Raw genomic sequence first — 25,946 nt, 5'->3', positions numbered from 1 at the left:
GTGGAATTGCTGGGACGTTTGGTAACTCTCTGTTTAACCCTCTGGTGAACTGCCAGACTGTTTTCCCAAGCAGTTGCACCATTTTACATTCCCAACAGCTATGCACGAGGGTTCCAAATCCTCCACATCCTTCCCAGCATGTGTTATTATTTATCTTTTTGTTTTATAGACATCCCAGAGGCGAGAGGTGCCTCAATGCACTGTTAATGAGGTCGCTAATGACCTCCTAATTGTCAACCCGAGCAGGGGTTTGGGTCATTGAGCTGGACTTCTCTGCGTGCCTGACACAGCTGCCCCTCCCTCCTGGAATGCCTCCTCTCCTGGCCTCTAAGATCCACCCCCTCACCCCTACACCTCCAGGCTCTCTCCTCTCTCATCTTCTTCCTAGTCTTCTTCACCAGCTCTTCTCTCTCCACTTGCCCTAAAACGCAGGTCTTCCCCAGGCATTCTATACACCCCCCTGTGTGGTCGTATTCCTTGGTCCCTCTTTAAACACCACCTCCACCCCCAGGGACTCCCATCGCTTCTTCTCCAGTCAAGGCCTCTCTCCTAAGCTCAAGACCTGCAGTTCTGACCACCCCCAATTCTGCCCTTCTCTCCTGGGGGGCCCACAAGGACTCACTCACATGTACAGATTCCAAACAGAGCTTTTCATCCCCCTCCATAAACCTGGCCCTGGTCCTGCACACCCAAGCTCAGGGGATGGTGCCATCCAGGGCTGAAGACAGACAACTTGGAGGCCTGGACATCAGCCTAAAAGCCTCCCTTTCCCTCACAAGACTGTAAGCTTCTGGAAGGCAGGTTTGCATCTTCTGTAGCTCTGTCAGAGCACTGAGCCCAGCACACGGCAGGCACTCAGCGATGCTGCTTGCCGAATTAAATGACAAGAGGGCTCAGTGATTAAAGGATCAGAAAGACCATTAGCAGGAACTGGTTAAGTATGATGCAGTACGAGAGTTGCTTTAAAAAAGAGAGAGAGAGAGAACATTCTAGAAGCCCAGAGGAAAGTTTGATGAACTCTGCCTGGTAGAATCAGGGAAGGTTTCCATAAGAGCGGACATTTGAGTAAGCACTGAAAAAGGAGGCAAAGAAAAAAAAAAGAATCCAAGCAATGTTTCTAGTTTGGGTCAAAAGGCAACAAGGACAACTTTGGAAAGTCCTGTGCAGAGACCAGGCAAATCTGCCTCGGTGGATAAGGATCTGAGTGGGTGACGGGGGTGTGCAGGTCCCTGAAGGAGGGACCAGGGTCAAAAGGAAGCCATCTCCTGAACCTATGCAAAGCCCTCCCCAAGGATGGGTTGCATCCATCTAACGGCTCTTGCATCCATCTGACGGCTGCTGCAGTGGTGAGAGCTGACAAACCCCACAAGGGACAGTTACCATCGTGTCCGGCTGTCCCCTTGGCCTTCAGAGCCCGTGTGCAGACGGGGGAAGAGCCCCGACCTCCGCTTGATGGGGCTCCGTGACTGGTTCTTCGCTGTTGCCACTGCCACCGGAGGCTGCCAATGAAACCGCCAGAATGAGTGCTGACCACACCCCAAAACCCAGCTCTCCTTCCTCTTAGCCCCCTTTCTGGCCTACAATAGGTCCTGCAATCCCCAGCTGGTCTGGAGGAGATCCCAGAAAACAGCAAGCCAGCCAGGAAGGTTGGGATCTAGTTATGGGATCTGGGACCCTAAGATTCAAGCCACCTGCAGCATGTTTTCCTGTGTTCTTAAGCCAAACCTTGTGGCCCCAGGTAACAATCTACCAAAGACCAGAATTCTTGGAGGAACACGGGGTCAGGGCCACCCTAAGGAGAGCCCTGCATATTTATAAGGACAGGATGACTCAGGGTCACAGACTGAGAACCACAAAGCTGAGAGCCCGGGGAGAGACCTGGTCCAGCCTCACGCTTTACCAGTGAAAAAGCTGAGGAGCCGAGGGGTGAGGAGACTCGGCCAAGGTCGTAATAGCAAATCACCAGCAGACGAGCACAAGAGCCCAGGGCTCCTGACTCTCCATCAGCTGCTCACAAAGAAATGGGTCCAAGCTGGTGTCACAATAATAAGACAGATTGGGAGCAGCAGAATCAGGTCCACACACAGCCCCGGGCAAAGGAAGCCCCCCAAGAACATGGCTCTGCTTCGGCCACACACAGGGGGACCATGGAGAGGTGGGAGGCTGAGGAGGGGGAGACAAGAGCCTACAGCCAATCTCTAGAGCCCACCAGGCTTCTAACCCAGGCCCCAACTTCTGCCATCCACATGCTGTGCAACCTTGGGTAAGTGACAAAACTCTCTGGGCCTCAGTCTCTTCATCCACAGAATGAAGATAACTGCTCTGCCCTTCTCACTTCACAGACGTTCTGGGAGGAACAAGGTAATGGCTATGAAAATATCTGGTAAGTTAAATGAATTATGCAAGACCATTTAAAATACTAATCGTTGGTATCATGGTGGATGCGTTCCACTATGAAAAGAAAAAAAAGAGGGGAAAGGAAGGGAAGAGAAGAGAAAAAAAAAAAAGAAGAAGAAAGGGGAAGAAAAGACTAGTCTATATGGAAATATGTTAATATAAATGTTTCAGACATTTTATGAAAAAAAAAAAAAAGAAAAGACTAGTCTATACAAATCCAAAGTCACTTTGCTTTTTCAAAGGACTGACTGGTTCCTTCCCTGGCCAGCCCCTGGTGTGAGCAGACCACACTCAAACCCACAGACCTGCCAGGCTTTCCTTGGGAACTGTCTACACAATGACTAAGAGCTTTGACTTTGGATCAGGGAGACCTGCATTCAAATCCCAGCTCTTCAGCTTACCTGGGTGGCCTGTAGCAAGTTACTTAAAACCTCTGGGCCTCCTTTTCCTCAAGGAGGAATGGAGAACAAACACATCGATACCTACCCCAGACAGCTGTCACAGGATCGGATGAGATAATGTCTGTGAACGACTCAACTCAGTGCCTGGTGCACAGCAAGTGGAGGGCAGTTACTGTTACCATTAATAATAACAAAGCAAGGACACTCTTCTCACAGTCACGGGTCCCAAGCTCCCAAGCAAAGAAACTCGCTTCAGGCCCATTTTGCAGGGTCGGCCTTCAGGAGGAGGCCCAGTTGTCGAGGAAACTCAGAGAACAGGACAACGGGAGGGCCTCTAGGCCGGGCCAGCCCCAGGCGCTACCCGGGATGGAGGCTCCATTTCAGAGGGCAGGGCCTGGGCTCACCCCCAAAACAGCCTCAGTTTCCCTCTGTCATCACTGGTCTCATCACCTGGCCCAAGCCTCCCCCACTGAGGCCTGGGGGACCCTCCCCAGGACCCACGTGCTGCCCCAGGGCCTGCGGCTCTCACCGAGAAGGTAGTCTTGGTGACCTCCGTGCTGTTATGGGAGATGCCCCCGCTGAGGCTGCCGGGGATGCCCCCGCCATGCTGCTTCTTCTGGCTGCTCACCATGGTCTCCATGGAGTGGCTGCGCACACGGATGGCCCTCTGTGGGGAGAGCAGGGGACAGGGGCCTAAGGGTTGGAGTCTGGTCCCTCTAGATGACCCTGTCCCACTTGACAGGGTCTGCAGACACAGCCTTCAGCCTGTGCACACATATTCACACACACACACTCACTCTCTCTCTCTCTCTCTCTCTCTCTCTGTGGCCCACACTACAGTCAGTACAGTTTGCAGAGAATTTTCACATATTCCATCCTATGCTCTGGGCATGGGTGGCTCTTTGCAGGCAGAGGCGAGGGAGGACACCGGCCCGGGGGAGTCTGAGGGGTCAGTGCCCCAGCTCCCAGAAAGGTGGACAAAGGCTGTTATCCTCATCTTACAGGTGAGGAAAGTGAGGTTTGGACAGCTCACTGAACCCAGGTGACCCTAGTCTAGTTACCACCTCTCCAAGCTACAGCTTCCTCATCTAAAACGGGAATGATGTGCTCCATGCAGGATCCCCCAATTTGACTCTTTTTTTGCAGCAAGCTAAGTGTGCTTCTGTGTTTAAACACTGGATATCCCTTCTGCCATCATCCCGAAGTGCACTTTGTGCAACGTGGAATACGTTCGCCTTGCTGAACCATAAGGAGCTCTTACTATTCTGTGCATCAAGCCTTCCCTCACACTTGCAGAGGCTTAAGAGGTTGGTTGTGAAGACAAGCCTGCAACCTGGCACAGCTGCTAGTGGAGGAGATGCACACTCAGGCCGGGCAGAGGCGTGGGGTCTCTGGGAGCACAGAACTGCTCAGGCCCACTTAGGGCCACCGAAGAGCAAAGGGTACGTGGGCAAACAGTGAAGTGTCCAGGAGGGGACAACCAGGACGGCCAGGGGCTTGTCACAGAGCATGCAAGGATGAGAAGAGCTAACATCAAGATTGCTGAGCCAGCAGCAGGGAGGGACCTGCAGGCCTACGTTGGTCTGGAACTGGACCCAAGGGCAGTGGCAGTTCTCAGATCGACCCAAGGGAGGATTTCCTGACAAGGGGCGTCCCACAGGATCCTACCTAGCATGTGGATGACGCTCTGTGGTTCTGGAGGCCTTCAAAGATGACCTGAGAGTCTAGGAAGGGAAGTTTCTCTCCAGTAACCCCCAAACCCTCCCATCACTTCCCTTTAATCACTCATTCGGTCACTCAGTAATACAGCCAGGTGGCAATGCAGCTCAGCAGTCACAAGCATGGAGTGCCAGGGTCCAACTGCCAGAATTTATATCTGGGGTCTCTGCTCCATCACCCATTATTAGCTGGTGCCCCTGGTAGGTTCCTCATCTTTTCTGAGACTTGCTTGTGAAATGGGACGGAGGAAATCTACACTGTGGGGCTGTGGTGAGCTTCCATATAGAGCTCTTAGCAGAGGGCCCGGCACATCGTAAGTACCCCATAAATGTGGCTATTCTTATTGTTAATCATAAGCATTTGTTGTGTGCTTCTCGTGTGCCCGGCACTGTGCCAGGAACTGGGAGAATAACGGGAAGGGAGTCAAAGAAGTGGAAGACACAGCCCCAACCTCCAAGGAACATACAAGTCATCTGGGGGAACAAGACACGTTCCTGCAAGTAGGGCAATGCTAAAGACCCAGGGCCCGCGGGTGCGCCCTCTGCATTCATTAGTCATCCAAGGCCCCAGGGCCTCAGGTCCATGTGCAAAGACACACGGATGAGGATATCACTAGTTGCTCACATACAGCTGCCATCCCCCTCCCCCCACATCCCTTGCTGGCAGAGCCACTGTTGATCCAATGTCCCCCTCTTCCTCCATGAGACAAAGGAGTAAATCATGATCCATCTAAGGTAGTCACATCACCCATGCCCTTGCCAGTGGAACATGAAGGGACATCTGCTGGGGGCTTTGTGGAAAGGTTTCCTCAATGTTCCCAAAACAGATGTGACATGTCTGCTCCTGAAACCGTAGCAGCCACCTTGGGGCTGTGAGGGGTCAAGCCTGAGAGGTAAAGCTGACGAGCAGGGGATGGCAGAGGGGAAAGGGGAAGGAGCCTGGATGACCGTGAGCCACCTTGGGCCCTGCTTTAAGGGAACTAATGGATTTTCCTTATTGTGTGAGCCAGCAGAAGCTCAGCTCCAGAAAACTGACGCAGAAGGACGCTGCTCTCATCCTCACTGGGTTCATTCCCGCACTCGCACACACGTGTCAGCTTACATGCTCCACGTGCCAACCTCCAGATGGTCTTGTGTGGAAGAACTAACCTCCTTCCCTCCCTTGAATTATCGAGAGAAGAGCTTGGTCTATGGCAAGGTGGCCCCAAGAAATTAGCACGAATGTTGTTCCCAAACCGAATAGCAGATACCCCTGGGGTCTCTCCCCAAGGTCAGGAATTCTCTAAGCTCTGACCCAGCCAAGGACCACAACCCGCCTGCCTTTCTGTCCTGACGAGGGAAGCTGATTCAGAAAGGAGGACCGTTTGCAAATAAGCATGGAGCCTACCAGCCTTGCATTCCTGATGTCACCTAGGCTCTCCCGTCTGAGCCAAAGACACCCCTTAAGGGACCTCATCTCTCTCCCTCTCTCTCCCTTTCTAGACCACAGAACAGAGTCACCTAGCAACAGTTTCCTGCAACATGGTTAAAACAGCCAGCACATTCTATTCTTTTCATCCCGCAAAGATCATTAAGTCACGAACCCTTTGGAGAACTGAGGGCAGGAGAGGTGGAGTACCACTCTGAGGGGTCCCTGGATAAACATCAAGTTTCCTTAAATGAGTCAAGTGCTCCATAAATCTCAGCATCATTTCATTCCATTGGTGCCCTCATGTGCCGCCACCACTGTAGTCATCAACAATGACATGCCAATTAATCATTTATATTCTAATCTGTTCCTCGATGTCTCTTTCCAGAGAAGATTTGACATGGGTCATAAGCCCTGTGCGATGGTATCTGGTCTGCTGAGCTCCACATACATGATCTTATTGAATCCTGCCACTCTGAGATGCAGAGAGGATGGCACTGATAGAAAAGGTCCCGGCACTTCCCTGGTGGCGCAGTGGTTAAGAATCCGCCTGCCAGTACTGGGGACATGGGTTCGAGCCCTGGTCTGGGAAGATCCCACATGCCACGGAGCAACTAAGCCCGTGTGCCACAACTACTGAGCCTGTGCTCTAGGGCCCACAGGGCACAACTACTGAGCCCACGTGCCTCAATTACTGAAGCCCATGTGCCTAGAACCCTGCTCCTCAACAAGAGAAGCCACTGCAATGAGAAGCCCGCACACCGCAACAAAGAGTAGCCCCCGCTCACCGCAACTAGAGAAAGCCCGCGCGCAGCAACGAAGACCCAATGCAGCCAAGTATAAATAAATAAAATAAAAGGTCCCTAAAGGTAAAAGATTACCCAGGTCACACCTCAGGTAAGAGATGGAGCCAGGACCCAAATCAGAACCTGGGCCCCAGATAGAAGGGTCCCAGGATCCCCAAAAGTGGTTCATATTGAACATATAATTCAACTGGTTGACGGACTAAGGGTGATTAGAAACCATGGAGCTTCAGAACCTCTCCCCCCAGACATCTCCAGCAGTCTGGGAAGAATCTTCTTGAATGCCCTTGGTGCTGCTATCTGAGTCAACAAGATAAGTTGGAGGAGATAATGGGCTGACATGGAATTCCAGGGATGTGCAGGGGAGCCATCTGCTGCTCAAAGCAAACAGGAAGGGGTTTGAATGCTGGTTCTTCCCAGCACGGTATGCGAACCTCTTGGAGACAGTCCCCTTGTCTGTAAACACGAGGATGACATAAGACAGGGTGCGTCCACATGACCGGACACCTGGTGTGTTACCTGCTTGCTCGGGGTCAGCCCTCCTCCCCCACCCTTAGGGACCGAAGGAGAGAGAAACTATGGCTACCTCAAAACCCTAAAATAATGCTTGATTTGGACAAAATCACCCAGTGACAAGGTCTCAAGTATTCCACGTTTCAATGTGATATAGAGCAGGAAGTACTAGCCTTTTCAAGCTGGGCAGAAGATCAGGTAAAGGGTGAAGACAAGAACGGAGGGCAGGGAAGAGGCAGGCAGGAGGGAAAAGGCACGTGAAGCCTTTGCAGAGGCATCAGCTCTGCAGGGACCATCTGGACCCACTCCCACTCAGCCCCTGTACATCCAGGCCATGGTGCACCACTCCTCTGCTTGCATCTTCCCAGGGGCAGGCTGCTCACTGCTTTCAAGGCCGCCTGTTCCAGCAGCGGACAGCCTGACCTTTGGAAAGGTCTTCCGTGCACTGACCTGAAGTCTTACCATTTCTGGCCCCTGGAGTCTTAGACTTGTCTATTCCACATTTCACACAGCTGTCCCTACCTGTCCTCACAGTCCGCTCTCCTCCCAGCCAATCACCATCCCCAGTCACCAGGGTTTCCCTGCCCTCAGCTCACCTCCCGGCTTACCTTCGAAAGAGTTCTCCTTGGGGGGAGTCAGAAAAGAGAGAGGGAGTCACTTTCTCGGTACCTGCTATGTCACTTCATCTCAACCAGGGGGGATGAACACCAGTTGGTATCATCGAGGGAGCACGTCTCCTCTGGGTCAACCACAAACCTCGCTTGCTTAAATGGGTTTCATGAGTGTTTCAATGTAACAAACTCAGTACACAGGGATGAGCACGGAAGGGGACATGCCTATCGGTACCAGGCAAGCAACCGAGGCAGGGGCCCTTGGAGAGAAAGATGCTAATTGCTGTCCTGCTGAGATGGCTCCTAATCAGGAAGTCCTAGGTCCAGAACAGGGTCTTCTGTCCCTATAGCAGCCCAACGGGAGAAGGAACTATCCCTCTGCATCTCCACCCCGAAAGACCAGAGCTCCAATCCATGAGCTACAGGGCTGCCCTGCCTGCAGGGACTTCTGCAGCCTGGTGCTCCTTTCCTGCCACTAGGGGTCAGATCAGACCAGTGCATCAACTATCACAGTCCCTCAGACACTGGGAGAAAGTCACCTGACAACTCCCTGTTTGCTGTGGTCCCAGTTCCAATGACACTGGGTGACCTTCCCCTCCCTGGTCCTCCATCCCCTTTCTGCATGATGAGGTCAGCAGAGGACAGGGCCAGCTCAGTGTTTCTTAAAACATGGCTCACATTTGTTTTAGGTACAAAGCATGTGGATACATCAAGTAGCATCACTCATTTCATTATGGACCAATAAAAACACCATGAACAGCTGGCAGTGCCTGAGAATGACATTTGAGAACAACTGTCTAGAGATCAGTATTTTTCAAAGGTGAGTAATGTACACTCCTTTATAAAGAAAACACTTCTTGCAAGACTCCAAAAATATGTCCACGGACCTCCAACAGCAGTGGTCCCATGGGCTGCATTTGCAATAAACCTACTTATTCCATAGAAATGTCTCTTAATTGTGAGTTTAATGGCAAATATATATTTAATCTAAATATATATTTAGATTATCATCTAAAGTAAAAATGCTAAATTTTAAAGTGTTCGTAGAACTGGCAGATTCCTGAGAATATCTCCAAGCACCTCAGTTTGAGAAGCAGGTGTAGATGTCCATAAACCAATGGTTCTGTTTCTCATGAGAGAAAAGCTTAAATTAGAGCCTGTGGGACGGAAGTAAGATGTGAAGAGCTAATCTAAGTAGTGTGAGGTGCCAGGCAGCACAGCCCAGGGCAGTGATGGGTCTGCTCCTTGGGACAGAGACAGAGGGTCACTGCCCTGGATAGTGGGGGAAGAACAGCCACAGAGGCAAGGGCAGAGATGGCTGAGATCACTTTTAGTCCTAGGAATTCTTGGTTATGTTTCCCTGAACCTGTGAGATGAAAATTTGACAGGAACGAGATGAAACATGCAACTTTTCTTCCTGGAGTCATTTCATGCACCATTCCTATAAGCAGGATCCCATGGAGGTCTGGGTGAGGAACCCCAAGCGAATGTCAATGATTCTGACACACAGCACCATCCTAGGGGCCCAAGAAGAAATACCAAAACTAGAGAGTTTCCTGAGCTGGGTCAGACCACAGGCCTGGCCACAGGCAAGACCCAAACATCAGAATCCCTCAAGCCACTGGGCTCCATGCTGCTAAGCCTGGCCTGCCCCCAGCTTGGGAGACGTGAGGGCAATGACGGAAGTGACAGGGCAAAAGAGTAAACCCAGCAGGATTTGCAAAAAAGCTGATCATAACCGGCAGAGCTCTGAAGGCTTACTCTGTGTGACTGACCATGACCGTGACTGCGTGACTGTGACCATCCCCTCCCTCGCCCCGCAGTGCTACCTCGGAGATAAGCAGGGAAGCAGAATGCAGAAGCGGGTCTATCTTCAGCCTACAGATGGAAGGATTTAGGGCGGAAAAGATGAGTTCCCTGGATTATAGGATCAAAGACAAGCAATGATAAAGTCTTGAAGCATCTCTATTGGAAAGCCTTTTAGTCAGACCCTGTGGAGTCAAGGACAGATCAACTGCTTCTCCTGCTGGAGGGAAGGGCCTGGACAAATGGCCCTTAGACTCACAACCTGTCTGTAGCTGCTGGGCCATTTTATCCACTGTCCACAGCCTATAAGCTTTTCCAGGTTATAAAAATATTTGAAATCTGAAAAAAAATAATTATTAACTCCCAAATACAGAAAGAAACCTGCAAAACTGAAAGTAATTTGCTTCATTACATGTCTGCAAAATATAACATGAGGTTAGCTAGTCAACTGTAGCTCAAGTCTTACATCAATTACATTGACTGTGGGATGCGGGAACAGTTTGATACACTTGCTATGATGGGGAGCAGAGCCTACAAGGTTTTCCTAATGACCAGGTGTCACATTCACCCCTCTCTCGGCTGGGCTAGCCAACCTGGCTCCCTCTTTCCTCTCCTTTCATCTCGTCTCTTATCCCTCATCCCCCTTTCTTCTTGATTTCCCAATTTCTATTTCATCCTGGCTGCCACTGTCCATCACAACTGGAACAGATACCCCAGGAATCTCCCACCAGCCTAGGCGAGCAGCTCAGCCCCTACCCCCACCCCCATGAGGAATCTCAGCAGCTGGCCCCAACTAGGCCATCAGAGCCCTGCCCTGCTCTCTGTGGTCCAGCCTGGCAGCGAGGGACGGACCCCAGGCTTGCCCGGGCTGGGCTAGCATGGGTGGAATCTTAATGGAGTCGGGAACCAGGAGGCAGTGTCATGTAGCTGTTAAGAACACAGGCTTTGGAATCTGGCAAACCCAGATTCAACTCCCATGTCTGCTGGGTGACTTGGGACAAATTGCTTCGTCTCTTTGAGTCTTAGTTTCCTCACATGTAAAATCACACCCATCATTATTAAAATTGGGTACGAATTATCATACCAAAATTATTATGCCCATAATAATAGCCTTCCTCACAGGGCACAGAGGGCAGTCATGAGGCTTTCGATGGAATAATGTATGTTAAGCTTTCACTTTCCATGAAAACAGTAATAACAGCTGACACTTCTACTGAGCATTTCTTGTATTCCAAGCCACATGTACTTTTCCAGGCATTATTTCAAGGAGTCTTCCCACTGATTCCATGGCAGAGGTCCTATTGATCACCCCTGTGCTGTTGATAAGAAATCTGTCGCTCAATTGACATATATACACTACCAAATGTAAAATGGATGGCTAGCGGGAAACTGCTGCATAGCACAGGGAGATCAGCTCGATGTTTTATGACAGCCTAGCGGGGTGAGATAGGGAGGGTGGGAGGGAGGCTCAAGAGGGAGGGAATATGGGGATATATGCATACATAGAGCTGATTCACTTTGTTGTACAGCAGAAACTAACACAAAATTGTAAAGCAATTATACTCCAATAAAGATGTAAAAAGAAAGAAAAGAAATCTGTAGCTCAGAGACTTTAAAGACCATGCCCAGGATCGCACAGCGCTGGGATTCTAATATAGGCAGGTCTAACCCTCACCCCACACATACCGCCACCAAAATGGTAGCTTTACAAATCATTCTGCAATGGGCAATCCAGCAGAACACTGACCTAAAAACCAGAAAATCTGGGTTTGAAACAAGGTTCTACCTCTCCTGTAGGTGTAATGTTTTGAGCAGCCCTTCAGCCTCTCTCAGCCTATCCCCTTGTGTGTGAGTGAAAAATAACAAGACCCAAGTTCTGCCAACTGCACAGGATTACAGCCAGCCTCAAATCGGATGCTGGATGTAAGTGCTGGGTGCACCAACATGCACTTGGCAAGCATGTGATGATGAACCTTTTTTACCCCATGCCAGCTAAGTGTCTGTCCAAGCTCTACTTGAATACTTCCAGGGACAGAAAGCTCACTACTTATTTTAGTAGCTCACTCTGGCTAGAAAGCTCTTCCCTTTGCAAAGTCCCCGAGGACTTGCCTGTAACTCCATCCCACCAGCCCTGGCCAGGTCCTCCATTGCCCTGGCAACTGGGAATGATCCTTGCAGTCTCCCACACTGGCTGCTGAAGATTCCTAAGGCTTGTTTCCTTGCTCCTGCCATCCTGCCCTGGGCTCCCCTACCACAGAAAGGGGCAGATGAAAGCAGGAATGTTCTTGGTTTGCACGGGCTCCTCTCCTGCTACTAACTCTTCCCCTGTTCCTTCTTACCAGACTCCAGGAGTCTGATGAGGAGATGATCCAGATCAAAGAGAGTATGTGGAAGATGCCAGAGACACCTGTCGTCTGCTCTGACCACTCACACTTCCTGAGACCCCTGCCCTCTGCAAACATCTGTGATGACCCTGCTGGTCCTGCCACCTCTGGCTGGCACTTGGGCTCTGGTCTCAGGGTCACGTGGACTTTGCCCTGCTGTCGTCCCTTGTTTGCCCCCCCCCCCGCCTCCCTGCCCTAGCAATCCCCAGCCGCTCTTGTGCCCGTACCTTAAAAGACTCCAGGAATCCCCCATGGCCCCCATTCTCAAACTTGTCCTCTTCTGGGCCCAGTCCCAGCATGGCCTGAGTGTGGGCGTGGAGTTCATCGTGAAGGTTGTCCAGGAGGGCGGCCCTCGTCCGGTCCTGGAAGGGAAGAGGGTGGGGGCTGTGAAGCTGGCACTGACGGCAGAGCTGTGCCCTCTCCCTGGGGGGCTCCCAACACCTGGCCCAAGGGCTGCTCTTCTGGCCAACTGCATCCCAGCAATGGTATGGACCGATATCCAGGCTGAGATCCACGCTCACAAATGCTGCAGCTAACACTACGGCTCTGGGCCAGGCCCTCTGCACTCTTCCCTCTGCCTCTTCTCCCTGGGCCATCCTGCCCTCCCATGGCTCTGCCTTGATGCCTCCTAGCCCAGATCTCTGCCCCAGGTGCCGCCTCCACGTAACCAAATGCCCACAGCTCTTCTCCATCCAGATGTGCGTCCAGGGCCATGTATACAGCCTCCAGGGGGCGCCATTCACATAGACCAGGACCAGCCCTTTCCACAACCCAGCCTTTGCCAGCACCTCCAATCAGCAGGTCCAAACAGAACTCATCTCCAGTGGTCCCCATGTCAGCAAAGAGCCCAAGACAAAGGCCCAAGAGCCACCCCACCAATCCCACTTACCCCTACCCTTATATACTGGAGTCCATCAGGTCTTCCTGATTCTGACCATTTCCTGTGCCTGGTGTAAGCACACTGTCACTGTCTCTTTTGGACTCCCGTAATAGCTTCTAACTGGTCACGCTTCCTGCCCTCCTCGTCTTCAATCTACCCTCTCTCCCACCTCCTCCTGCACTTTATTAGGGACTCATCACCTCTAGTTCTAGTTGATCTGACCCAACTAGCATCCCTAGGTGGGCCTCCCACCATTCCAAGCTCCACATGAATCCTCCTTAGGCCACATCCAACCCTCTGCAGCGCCCTCACAAAGTCATGCTCTGAATCTGCCTGGCCTTTGCTCATGCTGTTTCTCATGCCTGGAATAACCCTCCCCACTCTTTCCTCCTGGCAAAAGGTTCATCAGATATCCAGACTCAGCAGCTCAAGGGCCACCTCTTCCAAGAAGCCTTCCCTGAACACACCCTCCATTCCCCATCAGCAGAAGCAGCCTCTGTGCTGGTCTCCATCACAGTCCAGCGCACTGCATCATACCTGTCTCCCATCAGCCTATGAGCTCTATAAGGGCAGAAACTGTGCCTCACGTATCCCAGTATCCCAGGGAACAGAACAGAGCCTAGCACACAGTAGATACTCAATAAATGATTGGTGAATGGTTGACTAGACCTAAAGTTTGGATGGAGTTCCCGCAAGAAGAAAGAGCTCCATATCAACACAAGGCTGAAGGCTTAGAGGGGCAAAGATGGTGCTTCCCCACCTTAAACAGCCCCCAAGAATAGAACCCCAGGAAAGGCTGTCCAGGAGGGCAGGAGGAAGATCAGAAACCGCGCTCTCACCTCCAGCTTTGCAAACTTGTCTGACTTGCAGCAAGCATTCTCTGCATTGGTGAGCTTGGTGAGAAGAAACTCCCTGAACTCCGGGCCCTGGAACAGACAAGACACCCCACCCTTAGCTGTTGCCCAAAGGGCTTCAGCCATAGGAAGAGGTAGGCAGAACAGGGGGTCTGGGGAGAGCCCCTGAAAGGTCCCCTTCCGACATTTCATCAGTTGTAGCCCAGCCTAAGCCCACCTGCTAAGACGCTAACATGGAAACCAGCTTCCCTGGTGCTGGGAAAACCAACCCTCCACACCCACAGTGGCATTTCCATGACTGGAAGCCATCTGTGCCCAAGGCTCCTGGGACTGGAGCATGGCATAAAAACCCTTCTTTTAGCAGAAAGACGACCCCAGTATGAAACACCCTGACAAAAGGCCCTGTGCTGGGCCAGGCTGGCAGCACAAGGAGAGGTGGGGAGAGACCCCAAGTGAGGAGATTCCCCAACCCTGCTGAAGGTTCTCCTAAGGCTCTAGCCCAATTCAGCCCCCCTGCAACCACTGCCACTCAGGTGTGGAAACCTGGAGTCTCGGACATGAGAGGAGCAGAAAGGAGAATTTCTTACCTTCTGGAAAACAGGGGGGCTGGGCAGAGGTGGGCCGAAGGCAGGCACGTCTTCCCGTGCGGTGACTGCGACCTGAAACACAAAGGCTCGGTGTGGGCCAGGAGGGAGGAGACCCAAGCTGAGGATGACGAGAGTTCCGAGCCCTGGTCCTAGGGGACCTACTCCCCTTCTCCCTCCTCCCCTTCCCAGAATACAAATAAAGAACCATCATTAGCACAGCCGAGTCACTGTTCCTAGAAGTGGGGCTGGACGGCGTGGAGCCATCCCCATACCCTCATCTGCATTCCTGGAGGCCGGAAGCAAGTTTGGCAAGACGACTGGACAGGGCTGAGGAGCAGCCTGGAACCCTAATTCTAATGTAGTACAAGAGCCCAGGAGATGCTATCTCATTACCTCATTTGACCAGATGCTAATCCTACAGAAAAGGCATCGGAAGAATTATTAGCCCTGGATTCCTGATGAGGAAACAGATGCCCAGAGCCGTGGAGCCTCAAAGGCACACAGGAGATCAGCCCCAGAGATGAACAGAGAATCCAGAGCACCCCAACCCTGCTCTGGGGTTCTTTCCGACAACACTGACTCCCAAACCCGGCCAGACGTCAGAATCACTTCAAGTGTTTAAAAATAAATACCGATTGCATGGGCTCCACCCCAAACCTACTGAATCAGCAGCTTTGGGGTGGAGCCAGGAATCTGCAACTATTAAACGCACCCGAGAGCTTCTGTGTGGTCAATGGACTGGCGCTTGGGAGCCCTGGTCTCAGACACAAAGGGTCGGTCAGGCCGGGCAAGGCTGGAACTAACAGAGCACCAGGGCCCAGCCTGGGAATTGGGGGTGGAAGGACACCAAGGCGCTCTGTGTGAGGGTCTCCCAGGCTCAGGACAGGCCCCACGCCTCCCTCTTCCCTCTCTGCACGGAGGTGCCCTGGTTTCACCTGTTCTCAGCCCACGAGGCTGCAGGCCTCTCTGGAGACTCTGCCCTCTCCCTTCCCCGGCGGCTGCTGATGCGAGCCCAGCCCTGGCATGCCGCCAGCCTCCCCAGCCTGTGAAGTAGGGCAGATGCAGAGTCTGCCAGACCGGGTGAGCAGGCAGCTCGGAGCCAGGCCAAGGAAAGGCCCTGCCAGGGTCTGCAGGGGAAGGGAGCGGGAGAGGGCTGGTCAATATGACTTTCTCTCCCCAAGTGCAAGACTGTCCTCATGGCCCACACGGCAGTGCCCAGAGTCAGGAAATGGTATGTGCTTGGCTGACGTGATTTCTGGCTGGTTCCAGCTGCTAAACAGTTCCCCCTCCACCACCCACCGTGCACCCGTGGCACAAGTCAAGAATTCCACCCAAGGAGCCAAAACTGGGGGAGAGGGAGGGGGAAGGCCACTGACAGGCTGCTGGCGAGGATGAGGCCAGAGGCCAGGCCCAGCTCTCCCCTCTTCCCACCCCGATGCCCCCTCCTTCTCAGGCTTGCATTGGAGTAGTCTGTGCTGACTGGGTAAGTAGCTGCAGATAAGCTCTTAAATCCAACCTAGTCTCCCAACCAGACGCGCCCACGAGCCCACTGCAGCAGCCGGGCCAGACGGGCAGGAGACAGGATCCTTCCTCTGATGGCTATTCTCTATCCCCACGTGCTCCCGCTCCTGACCCCTTTCCAGTGAAACACCTGGGCCTTTGTTGTTCCCTCCTCTTGGGGACGGTTGGGTTGCTGAGCTGAAAGCAGAAGCTGCTTGAACACAACCTCACCTTCCTGTTTTCTAAATCCAGCCAAGGCCTCCCAGCAGGGGTGGGGGCAGGGCTTAGAAAGAGAGAGGCAGCAGGTGACTCTGGGGAAGAGACTCTTCAAGAACTGGAAAGCGGAAGGAGACAGGGGTGTGTAAGTAATAAGAATACACCAGGGAGACGGGGAGCCTCTGAGGACTCCAGACTTCATAAGATCCCCGCGTCTGTCCAAGCATGGCCTGGAAGACTTAGAGAACCGCAAGGTTGCTCAAGCAGCAGACCAGTAGTGAGGGAAAGAGGGCACACGGACAGGAAACCGCCTCCGGGGTCTGCTTCGTGTAACATTCTCGACACCTTTGCAGAACTTGAGGAGTCGGGGTAGGATGAGCTCAGACAGGGTGGGGAGAGAGTCCTAGCGATGGCTCAGCCGTAATTTCCTTCCAAGCTAGCAGGATGGGGATGAAATTCACATCTGAAACATAATTCGATGCGATGTTTCATGCACACCGCAGATCGTGGGTCCAAGTTCCCACCTGCTCTGACAGCTCTGTGATGAAGACCACAGCCAGACCTGGACAGGACCCTGGCTCCACTGTTTCTGGGCTCTGTGGCCTCGGGCCTTAAGAAACTTAAGCTCTCAGCCTCAATTTGCTCCCCGTAAACAGGGCCAATGGAGGCCTGCCTGGCCAGAGGCTTGGGAGAATTCAAGAAGACTGCTCTTAAGGGCCTAGCACGGTGTCCAACGCAGATCAAATAAGAGGTAACCACTGTCACTCAATGTTTTTTTTTATTTTCCCTGCTGACCTGCACCTAATAAAGTACACCTGAAATACTAGAGTTCCCCCAAACCACTTTCTAATCCACACACACACACACACACACACCCCTCTTTCTCAACTCCCCCTCCTTCCCCTCCTCAGCACGTCAGAACTGGAAAGAGCTCAGAGATTGCCTACTCCAACTTCCTCATTTCACACAGAAGGCAACAGAAGCCCAGAGAGGGAAGGAACTGGCCCAAGGTCACACAGCAGTCAGAGGCAGGGCCAGGACCAGAACCCCAGATTCCGGAGCCTCTCGGTCTGGGACACTTTCCTGCACATTCCCACCCCTGTCCTTCACCCCCTTCCTCTTCTTCCCTGTTGTTTGTCCTCCCCAGTGGGGGCCCCCTGGGGCACTGCCCAGCCCCCAAGGAAATCTCACCCTCCTTTGCCATAGCCCCTAAGCCCGCAGGGGTCAGCTAAGGTCCCGTGTCACCTGGACCCCCCTGAGGGATCTAACCATGTCCTCCTCAGCCTGCCCATCACCGGGGTGCTGCTGGGGCCGTGGACGGACAGAGCTTTGGGGAGCACCTTGAAAGGCTGATCTCCCTCCCTGCCCTCTGCCCCCCGACCCAGCCTCACTCACAGGTCTTGCCCTCCAGCTTCGATGTTTGCCTGGCAGGTGGAGCCCAAGGTCCCACATCACAGGGACAGCCCCGCTCTCCCTGTGAGCTCTGCTTCTCACCACCTCTCTGAGGACAGTGCTTTTCCCTGGACCAGAAACCGTGGCTGGGGAGACTTGGTAAAGACTTCTGGCATCAACGCTGGAGGTGGGGTGGTGCTTTCTTGGGTCTCTGATTTTTCTCTTTCGTATTTTCCTACCCTACAAAAGCTCTTGGAAAGTGGAGAGGCAGTTAGCTGAACTCCATTTCCTATCAGGAACTAAAAGCAAATACTAGACGTCCACGAGAGGCCTCATTCTGCCAGCAGAGGCCCAGCAGATGAGCCACACGGACATACATGACTGCCTGGCAGGCCTTGGGAGCCCTCCTATCACACAGCTTTACTCTGAGGATCCGTCTCTGCCACCACTGGCTGTTAAAAGAACCAGGTGGCTGTTTGAGTGACCCAGTGGCTGAACTGCACTCACAGCCTCTTCTGTCCCTTCCCTGAAGCTGGTTCTTTATGTCACTTCCAAGTGCCCACACAGTAGGCACTGAATGAGGACACTTGCTTCCACCAACAAATTAATCAACCAGTTGTTTGAAATGAATGTCCCCGTTGGTGAAAGCCTTGAAGGAAAACACCCAAACCATGGCTTCTCCAACTTTTCAGCTAAAACTGCTCAGTAACAGAGGAGGATGAACGTGGGCATATAAAGGAATCAGCTGTCCTCAACAAGAGAGAGTGGGGTTTTTTTGCTTTGTTTTGGAAGCCTCCTATTTGGCTTTAAAGCTGATGTGAATTTTGCACTTCATAAACCTGGGTGTGTGCTGATATAACAATTATATAACATCATTTTTCTTTCCCAAAATATTCAAGCAAAATTGATATTCTGTAAAGATGGCTATGAAGTGGTATGGCCTCATGAACCCCAGGGACCAGCACTGGCCTAAGTTATTATATAGGAAACATTTCAGGCCTATGGTTTCCTCTTCCAGGCTCCTTTTCCCTCTCCTTTACAAGAGTGGTTCCTAACACTGTGGGGAACAGGGAGTTCTCTGAGAGTTTGAGCTATGGCTTCTCTCCCCAGAAAACACAAAGAAGCATGGGAACTCCACATTTTGCACTTATCTACAAGGAATACATAACAAAAACTATCTAACATCCACTTTAAAAACCCTGCCTCAGTCTATCACCCTTGGGTCCCATGCCCCCCAACACCACTGTGATACAGAGAAACTGTTACCCAAGAGGTTGGAATTGTTCCTCATGGAGAAGCAAAGGAGAGGGTTAGCGACACAGACATCAGGAGGGGACAGGGTGAGGGCAGCTGAGGCTCATCTACATCCGTGAAGATTCTGAGCCAATGTGAAAGCCCACTAATGGGTCAGGAGGTTTAGACCCAGATGCTCACAACCCCACCTCCCTGGGAGTCTTCAAATTAAGATCATTTGCCCAGAATGGCTAAACCAGAGGGGCCCACCGAGTGGCCAGGGTCTACCCTGCTCTCCACCCTTCTCACCATGAACATCTCTCCCTTTCCTTTCTTCCCTTTGTTTGTTACCGCCTTCTTCCTCTCCCCTTTCCTGACAGTCCTCTCCACTTTCTCTTTTCTGCTCTCCTCTGGCTCTGCCTCGCTCTAGCAAATGGCATTACCAGATTCCACGTAGGGACACGGGGTGCTTCTCAACACTTGAGTTAGAGGCTGTGAACCTGAAGGCAGCAAGATGGATGAGGTGACCTCAGAAGGTGCTCTCCAAGAATCTAGCTCGCAAACCCCAGAAACCCGAGAACTCATGGGACATCTATCACATTTTGGAGGATGGTCTGAGGAGCCACTGAGCCCTGGTGTTGCTCGATATCGCTGATTCCATGAAGTGTGGTGAGGTGCCTGGGCCCAGCACCTCCTCCGACGAGACTTTCTCCTTACCTTGTAGGATGGGGTCTCCGTGCCCGGGTTCTCAGCCTGCACGACAATGTAGGCATGTAAGAAGTTGGAGGCAATCATATCTGGGACAAACGGTGTGTTTTCTTCTTGGAAGATGATGGCCACAATGTCATTCCCAATGTGTCTCTTTCTCTGGAGCTAATCAAAAAGTGTTCCATTGTTATAAGCCAGTTAGGAACATCCTGAAAACAGAATAGGTCTATATAGGAAATTCCTCATTATTCTATCATTATACATAAACCCCGGAACGCTGAGACCTCTCTCTCCAAGGAGCTTTTTCTTTCAATCTCTAGAAGCCACTAAAAAGGAAAAAAATGAGGAAAATGCCTACGTTGTCAGGAAGGGGCTGGCAAGCTTCTTACTGAGCTCTACAGCACGTAGACATAGCCCTGACTCAGGACTCGCGGAGACTAGTTAAAAAGTGAGGCCGGGTTTTGCCCTGGGAGAGCTTGTAATTGATCTGGGAGAGACACAAACACAGGTGGAGCCACCTGAGAACACTAACAAAGCCACCAGCCAGCAAATGCTAAATCAGCCGCTACCCACAAAGTGCCTGACACTATGGGGGCAGAGAAGAGGGCAAAATCAGAGGCCTGGTAGCAATCTGAGAGGGCTTCCTGGAAGAGGAGATTGGGAGAGAAGGGAGCACTTGATGGAAATGTGGATGAGCAGGAAGGAGGGGGCAGATCATCCTACACCAGAAGGGAGAAGAACCATGCTCAGAGAAATAGGGGCAACCTGGCTTGGTGGAGGTCATGGGAGAGAGAGAAATACAACCCTGATTCAGCATCCCAAGCTCTGCCAGGTGCTGTCACAGGTGATCTCGATCCCCAAGCACCTACTGTGTGCCAGGAACCATACTGGGCTGTTGCCATGCAAGATTTCAAATGTTAAGGCCCTCTTGTATACCAAATCCAGGCTAGGTGCTTACCTACACTTTGTTCCTTTATTAAACACCTCCTGTACGCAAGCTCTGCTTCCCACTGAGTTTCTCACTTACTGAGCACCTGCTGTATACTAAACCCCGTGCTGGGCACTTTTACAAATTGTCTCACTTAGGGCACACACATCATCCCATTTCTTAGGAAGAGAAATTAACATGTATTCAGTCCTTGCTGAGAGCCAAGCTCTGTGCACATCCCACTTAACAGGTGACACTGAGAACAAGCCAGGCAGAGAATAGCCCTCAGTCTTAGGCTGGGGCAGTGGGTGAGGGAGGCTGTGAGGGAACAGAGCTGAAGGTAAAACACTGAGAGAAAACCTACTTTGGGTACAAAAGGAATCCTGCTCCTATTTGTTTCTGGAACATTCAGTAGTTATTTTAGAGCCAAACTGCAGTCTCCTTTGCCAATTTCCTTTTTTCCTAAGAAGCCAGGCACTATGTTTACAATATTACATCTGTGCTCCCTCCTGGGTTCCCTGCTCAGAAACAAATGGGTCCGAGTTTGGTGAAAGGCCTAGCTTCCTTCCTTATCTTCCTGGAGACTGAAATGGTACAAAGAGTGGGACGGGGCAAATGGGACCACAGCCAGGGACCAGCTGCTGGTTTCAGGGCTCAATGAGAAAAAAAAGCCAGGTCCTCCCCGGGGACATGCAGCTGTCAGAAGCAGCAAATGAGAGGGAAAGGAGGAATACACTGGAAGCAGAGGTCTCATCCAGGGTTCTCCAGTCAAGGAAAAGGCTGGATTCCTGCCCACAGCAGGTGTCCTAAGAGGTAAGGCTATATGACTAGACAAGCTGGAGAGGGGTGCGGGGGTGTCACATGAAATAACCGGCTTGACGTCTCTGGGCCAGGAAGAGTGGCCTGGACAGAACAGTCATGAGGTAGGAAGCCTGCCACAAGCCAGGCATCGTACTGAGCCCCACAGTCAGAACCTTACGTGATCCCCACCACAGCCCTCTAATGTACGTGGTGTTATCCCCATTTTACAGATGAGGCAAATGAGGACACAAGATTACCAGCTTGCCCAAAGTCTCATACCCCTCAGTGGCAGAGCTGGCTTCAAGCCGCCACCTGCAGACCCCGTCATGTACTCTTTATCACCAGCCTACACGATCAGGGCACCTGGGCTCTGCTCACAGCTCTGCCCCTGATCACCTGGGAAACAGTCTTTTAACCACTGTTACCCCATCAATCACAGTGGGATAACCAGGAGCCCTGTCCCGCCTCCCACACAGGCTGCTGACCTGCCGCCTTGGTGGAATAACACAGTAGTTCAGGTTTTGATAAGAGGAACAAAGTTGAACAGACAGGCTTCTTGATTATGAAAATGGGGAAGGCGGCCTCGGTTCTCCAGGGAGACCAGACCAGACGGAGGCTTTCACCTCACACGCCCCAGGCTCCCGAAGCCATCCTGAACCCGGTTACCTGCTGGGTGTCTCCCTCGGTAAACGGCAGCTTTGTGGAGACGTGAAACATGATCTCCCTGTCCCGGAATATCGTGTACACTGATTCCACCCCCGTCTGTCCATGGGTCACATCCAGGCCTCCTCGGAAACTGTCAGGGAAACGGGAAAGTGCCAGGGGAAGAGGGAGAAAGAGAGAGAAGGGAAGTGGGCAACTTGGTACAACCTTCCTTAAGGACATGGGGGCAGGAGAATGAGAGGATGTGGAAGAGTTGAGGGCAGAGAGACTGTGATGCTGGGAAAGCAGATAAGGCTCATCTTCTAAGCAGATGAGCCCTGGCTTCTAACCGTAAATTACCATTTAAAAGACAAAGGCAGAACCTCCATTCCAAGCCTTGGCTGTGTCCCCTCCACACCATGGGAAGAGAGGTCGTCCGTCCATCCACAACCCCAGACAAATGCCGTCCCAGCTGCTAGTGGCCCCCAAGGTTGGGCATAAGCCTTTGCTCTCTGCAAGGCTGTGTCCAGGTCCTCAGCCCAGAGCCAGGGCAGCCGTCCATCCTATTGGATGGTGGTGAGCCCCACAGGAGTATCCGGAGTCAGCGAGAAGAGGGGACAGATGCTTGACTTCTACCCAGCCAGCCCCAGATATGGAGACCCCACCACAGCAGCACCCAGATGGGAGGTATCCAAGGAGGTCCCTTCTCTGGCTACCTCCTTGCAGGCAGGAAAAACAAAATACTAAGGAACTGGGTGGGCTTCTCAGAGCTGCCCCTTCTTCCTTTATAGAAACATGGCTGCTAGCCGTGGCTCATCTTCTTCAGCAAGGAGAGTGGGATACATGTTCCTTTAAGAAAATGAAGTAAAACAGATCCTGAACATCAGGTCCCCCCAACCCCAAGCACTGTAATACTAAGCCAGAAATGTGCTCAGCCCCACATGGCGGAAAACACATGTGGCCAGGAGTTAGGTGCGTTCAGGTTCTAGACCAGCTTCTGCCACTAAGTCAGCACATGACCTTGGGCATATTACTTAATCTCTCCAGGCCTCAGTTTCCTTTCTCTTGAAAATAAAGGGATAGGATTACATGACCTCTGGGGTCCTTCCTGGTTTTAATATACTTCATTTCATCAGTTGCAAGATGGAACATTTTTTCCCATTTTAACCTCTCTGAAATCAGGATATATCTTATAAGGATGGCATCTCAGAGCCAATGGAAGGTGGTATAATAAGAACAATAACAATGACGACCAGTGCTTACTCTGCGTGGCACTGGCCTAAGTGCTCCACGTGCATTATCTATCTCATTTCTCCAGCAAGCTTGTGGGGTCAGTACTATCTTTATCTCCCTTTTTACAGACAAGGAAACTGAGGCTTGCAGAGGTTAAGTCACTTGTTCAAAGTCATAGAGCTAATTAGTGGCAGAGATGGGATTTTGACCCATGTGTGACTGGCTCCAGACAGCAGTGATGACCTTGAAGGGGGAGGAAGAGGAGAAAAGAAAAAGGAGAAGGAAGAGGAGGAGAGAAGGGAGCAGAGGAAATAAGTGATAATCAAGCACCTACTCCATGCCAGACACAGAGCTAGTGCGTTCACACGTTAGGACATCCTGTTAATGCGGCTGCTGAGGTGGGAAATTCTGAGGGCTCAGCCGTGTGCCAGCCACAAAGCAGAGAACAGGCTGGCCAGGTCCGAAGGCCTTCCCCAAGTGTTGCCTTTGTCAAGGAACATCAAAGGCCAGAGCTTTCCAAGAAATAGCCCCAATATTCTTTCTGTCCGCTTAGAGAACCATACGCCGTTGCATAGATTCCTGCCAGAGGGATTACGGTATTTGCACCAACTCTTAATTAACCATTCTTTTTATGTCTTATCTAAAATGGGTCATTTCCCCCAAAACTACATAGGGTCCTCTTTCCGGAATGCCTAGCAGGTGAGTGACCTGCTCACCTGGAAGGGAAGGTGGATTCATTTTACTCTCAGTCTGAGCCAACTGTAATTAGGAAGGCAAATCTCAGGTGGAACGATTTCATCATGCATCCTAAGGGCGAAAGTCAATGCCTTTCAGACCATCTGCCATTCAGGATTATCCCCTGTACCAGCGATTCCTTCGAGATGCAATCAATGAATGTTGATCATTTGCTGAAAAGTGATCCCATGTTCCTTGTGCATGTTGTTAACTCTCACATGCCAACCCCTGAAACTCTGCAGTCAGCCCTCACCCTTCCTCTAGGGCCTCATCAATAGGGGCAGAGCCATCACTTGGCTAAAACCCACCCTTTGAAGTCCTGCAGCGTGATGGTGTCTCCCAGCAGATCTAAGAACTCCTTGAAAGCTGGGCTCTCCTCACTGTTCCCAAACAGCTCTTCCTCCAGGGTCTGAAAGAGAAACAGGATCAGGGGCAGGAGTTCAGAAAAATAAGCCTTCTCGTTGCCGCCAAGAGAAGGAATGTGATTGTCCAGATACCTGGTCCCTTTCTTCCTTTCCCCATCCCCCTCATTTGCCATCCAGTGGCTCTGTCATCCACGGGAGGAAGGACTAATAGAGGCTCACTCAACAGAGCTGGATTTGGGGGGCTGGTTAAGGAGGACTTTCTATTTGAACAAAAGCTGCTGCTCAGTTAAAAAAAAAAAAAAAAAAGGCAAAGCTGAAGCAAAGAATTCTTAGACTTGATACCGAAAACCGATCCAAAAATGAAAAATTAATAGTTGGACTTCTGACAAAGGACTAGTATCTAAAATACATAAAGAACTCTGAAAATGCAACAGTAATCAAAACCACAATGAGGGACTTCCCTGGCAGTCCAGTGGTTAGGACTCCACGCTTCCAATGCAGGGGGCACGGGTTTGATCCCTGGTTGGGGAACTAAGATACGGTGTGCCACAAGGTGCAGCCAAAAACAAACAAACAGACAAAAAAACCCACACAATGAGATACCACTCACACCATAATCAAAAAGAAAGACAATAAGACGTGTCAGTGAGGATGTGGAAAAATCAAAACCCACGTACGTTGCTGGTGGGAATGTAAAATGGTGCCATCTCTTTGGAAAATAACCTGGCAGTTCCTCAAAAAACTAAGCATAGAGTTACCATATGATCCAGCAATTCCACTCCTAAGAATATACTCAAGAGAAATGAAAACAAAAGTCCATACGAAAAAACTTGTACACGAATATTAGTAACAGCATTATTCATAATAGCCCCAAAGTAGAAACAATCAAAATGTCCATTAACTAACAAATGGATAAACAAAATGTGATATATCCATACAATGGAATATAATTCATCCATAAAAAAGAATAAAGTTCTGATTCATCGCACAACATGAATGAACCTTGAAAACATTATGCTAAGTAAAAGAACTAGACATTGAAGGCCACATATTATGATTCCATTTATATGAAATGTCCAGAACAGGCAAATCCATAGAGACAGAAATAGATTTGTGGCTGACAGGAGTTATAGAGTATGAGGATGATGGGAGTGACTGCTCATGGGAATGGAGTTTCTTTTAGGGGTGGTGAAAATTTTCTGAAGTTAGTGGTGATAGTTGCACAATTCTGTGAACATACTACAAACCACTAAATTGTACACTTTATTGAGTTATAGATCACATGCAATTGTGAATTACATGGTGGGTCAGTTATACCTCAATAAAGCTGTTATTTAAAAATTTTAAACTCAACAGTAAAAAAAAATCCAATTAGAAAAACGGTCAAAAGACACGAACAGTCATTTCACTCAAGAGGATATACAAATGGCAAATAGGATGTTCAATTAGAAAAGGTGTTCAGTGTCATTAGCTGTTAGAGAAATGCAAATTAAAACCATGATGAGATCTCATTACACATCTATCAGAATAGCTAAAATGAAAAATAGTAACCACACCAAATGGTGGCAAGGATGTAGAGAAAATGGAGCACTCACACATTGCTGGTAGGAATGTAAAATGGAACAACCACGCTAGAAAACAGCTTGGCAGTTTCTTACAAAACTAAACATATAATCACCATACAACCAGGCAATGGGACTCCTAAATATTTATCCCAGAGAAATGAAAACTTCTGCTCACATAAAAAACCTGTATATAAATGTTCACAGTGGCTTTATTCATAACAGCCCCAAACTGGAGACAATCCAGATGTCTATCCCTCAATAGGTGA

The 25,946-nt window shown here is 50.8% G+C and overlaps 1 protein-coding gene across 1 annotated transcript in view; it reads right to left on the bottom strand.

Annotated features, from left to right (window-relative positions):
- The window catches only part of RAP1GAP2 (RAP1 GTPase activating protein 2), a 212,587-nt gene that overhangs the window by 7,551 nt on the left and 179,090 nt on the right, over nucleotides 1-25,946 (bottom strand). Inside the window, exons 13-20 of the mRNA XM_068529854.1 lie at nucleotides 24,059-24,159; nucleotides 21,807-21,936; nucleotides 19,421-19,576; nucleotides 14,363-14,434; nucleotides 13,761-13,847; nucleotides 12,269-12,403; nucleotides 3,328-3,465; nucleotides 1,381-1,499 (exon numbers count right to left, since the gene is read on the bottom strand). Coding sequence (XP_068385955.1) covers nucleotides 1,381-1,499; nucleotides 3,328-3,465; nucleotides 12,269-12,403; nucleotides 13,761-13,847; nucleotides 14,363-14,434; nucleotides 19,421-19,576; nucleotides 21,807-21,936; nucleotides 24,059-24,159 — 938 coding nt within the window. The remainder of the gene's footprint in view (nucleotides 1-1,380; nucleotides 1,500-3,327; nucleotides 3,466-12,268; nucleotides 12,404-13,760; nucleotides 13,848-14,362; nucleotides 14,435-19,420; nucleotides 19,577-21,806; nucleotides 21,937-24,058; nucleotides 24,160-25,946) is intronic.

Source organism: Eschrichtius robustus, chromosome 20, assembly GCF_028021215.1.
Source record: "Eschrichtius robustus isolate mEscRob2 chromosome 20, mEscRob2.pri, whole genome shotgun sequence".
Classification (NCBI taxonomy): Eukaryota; Metazoa; Chordata; class Mammalia; order Artiodactyla; family Eschrichtiidae; genus Eschrichtius; species Eschrichtius robustus.
This window is presented reverse-complemented; position numbering and strand designations above follow the sequence as displayed.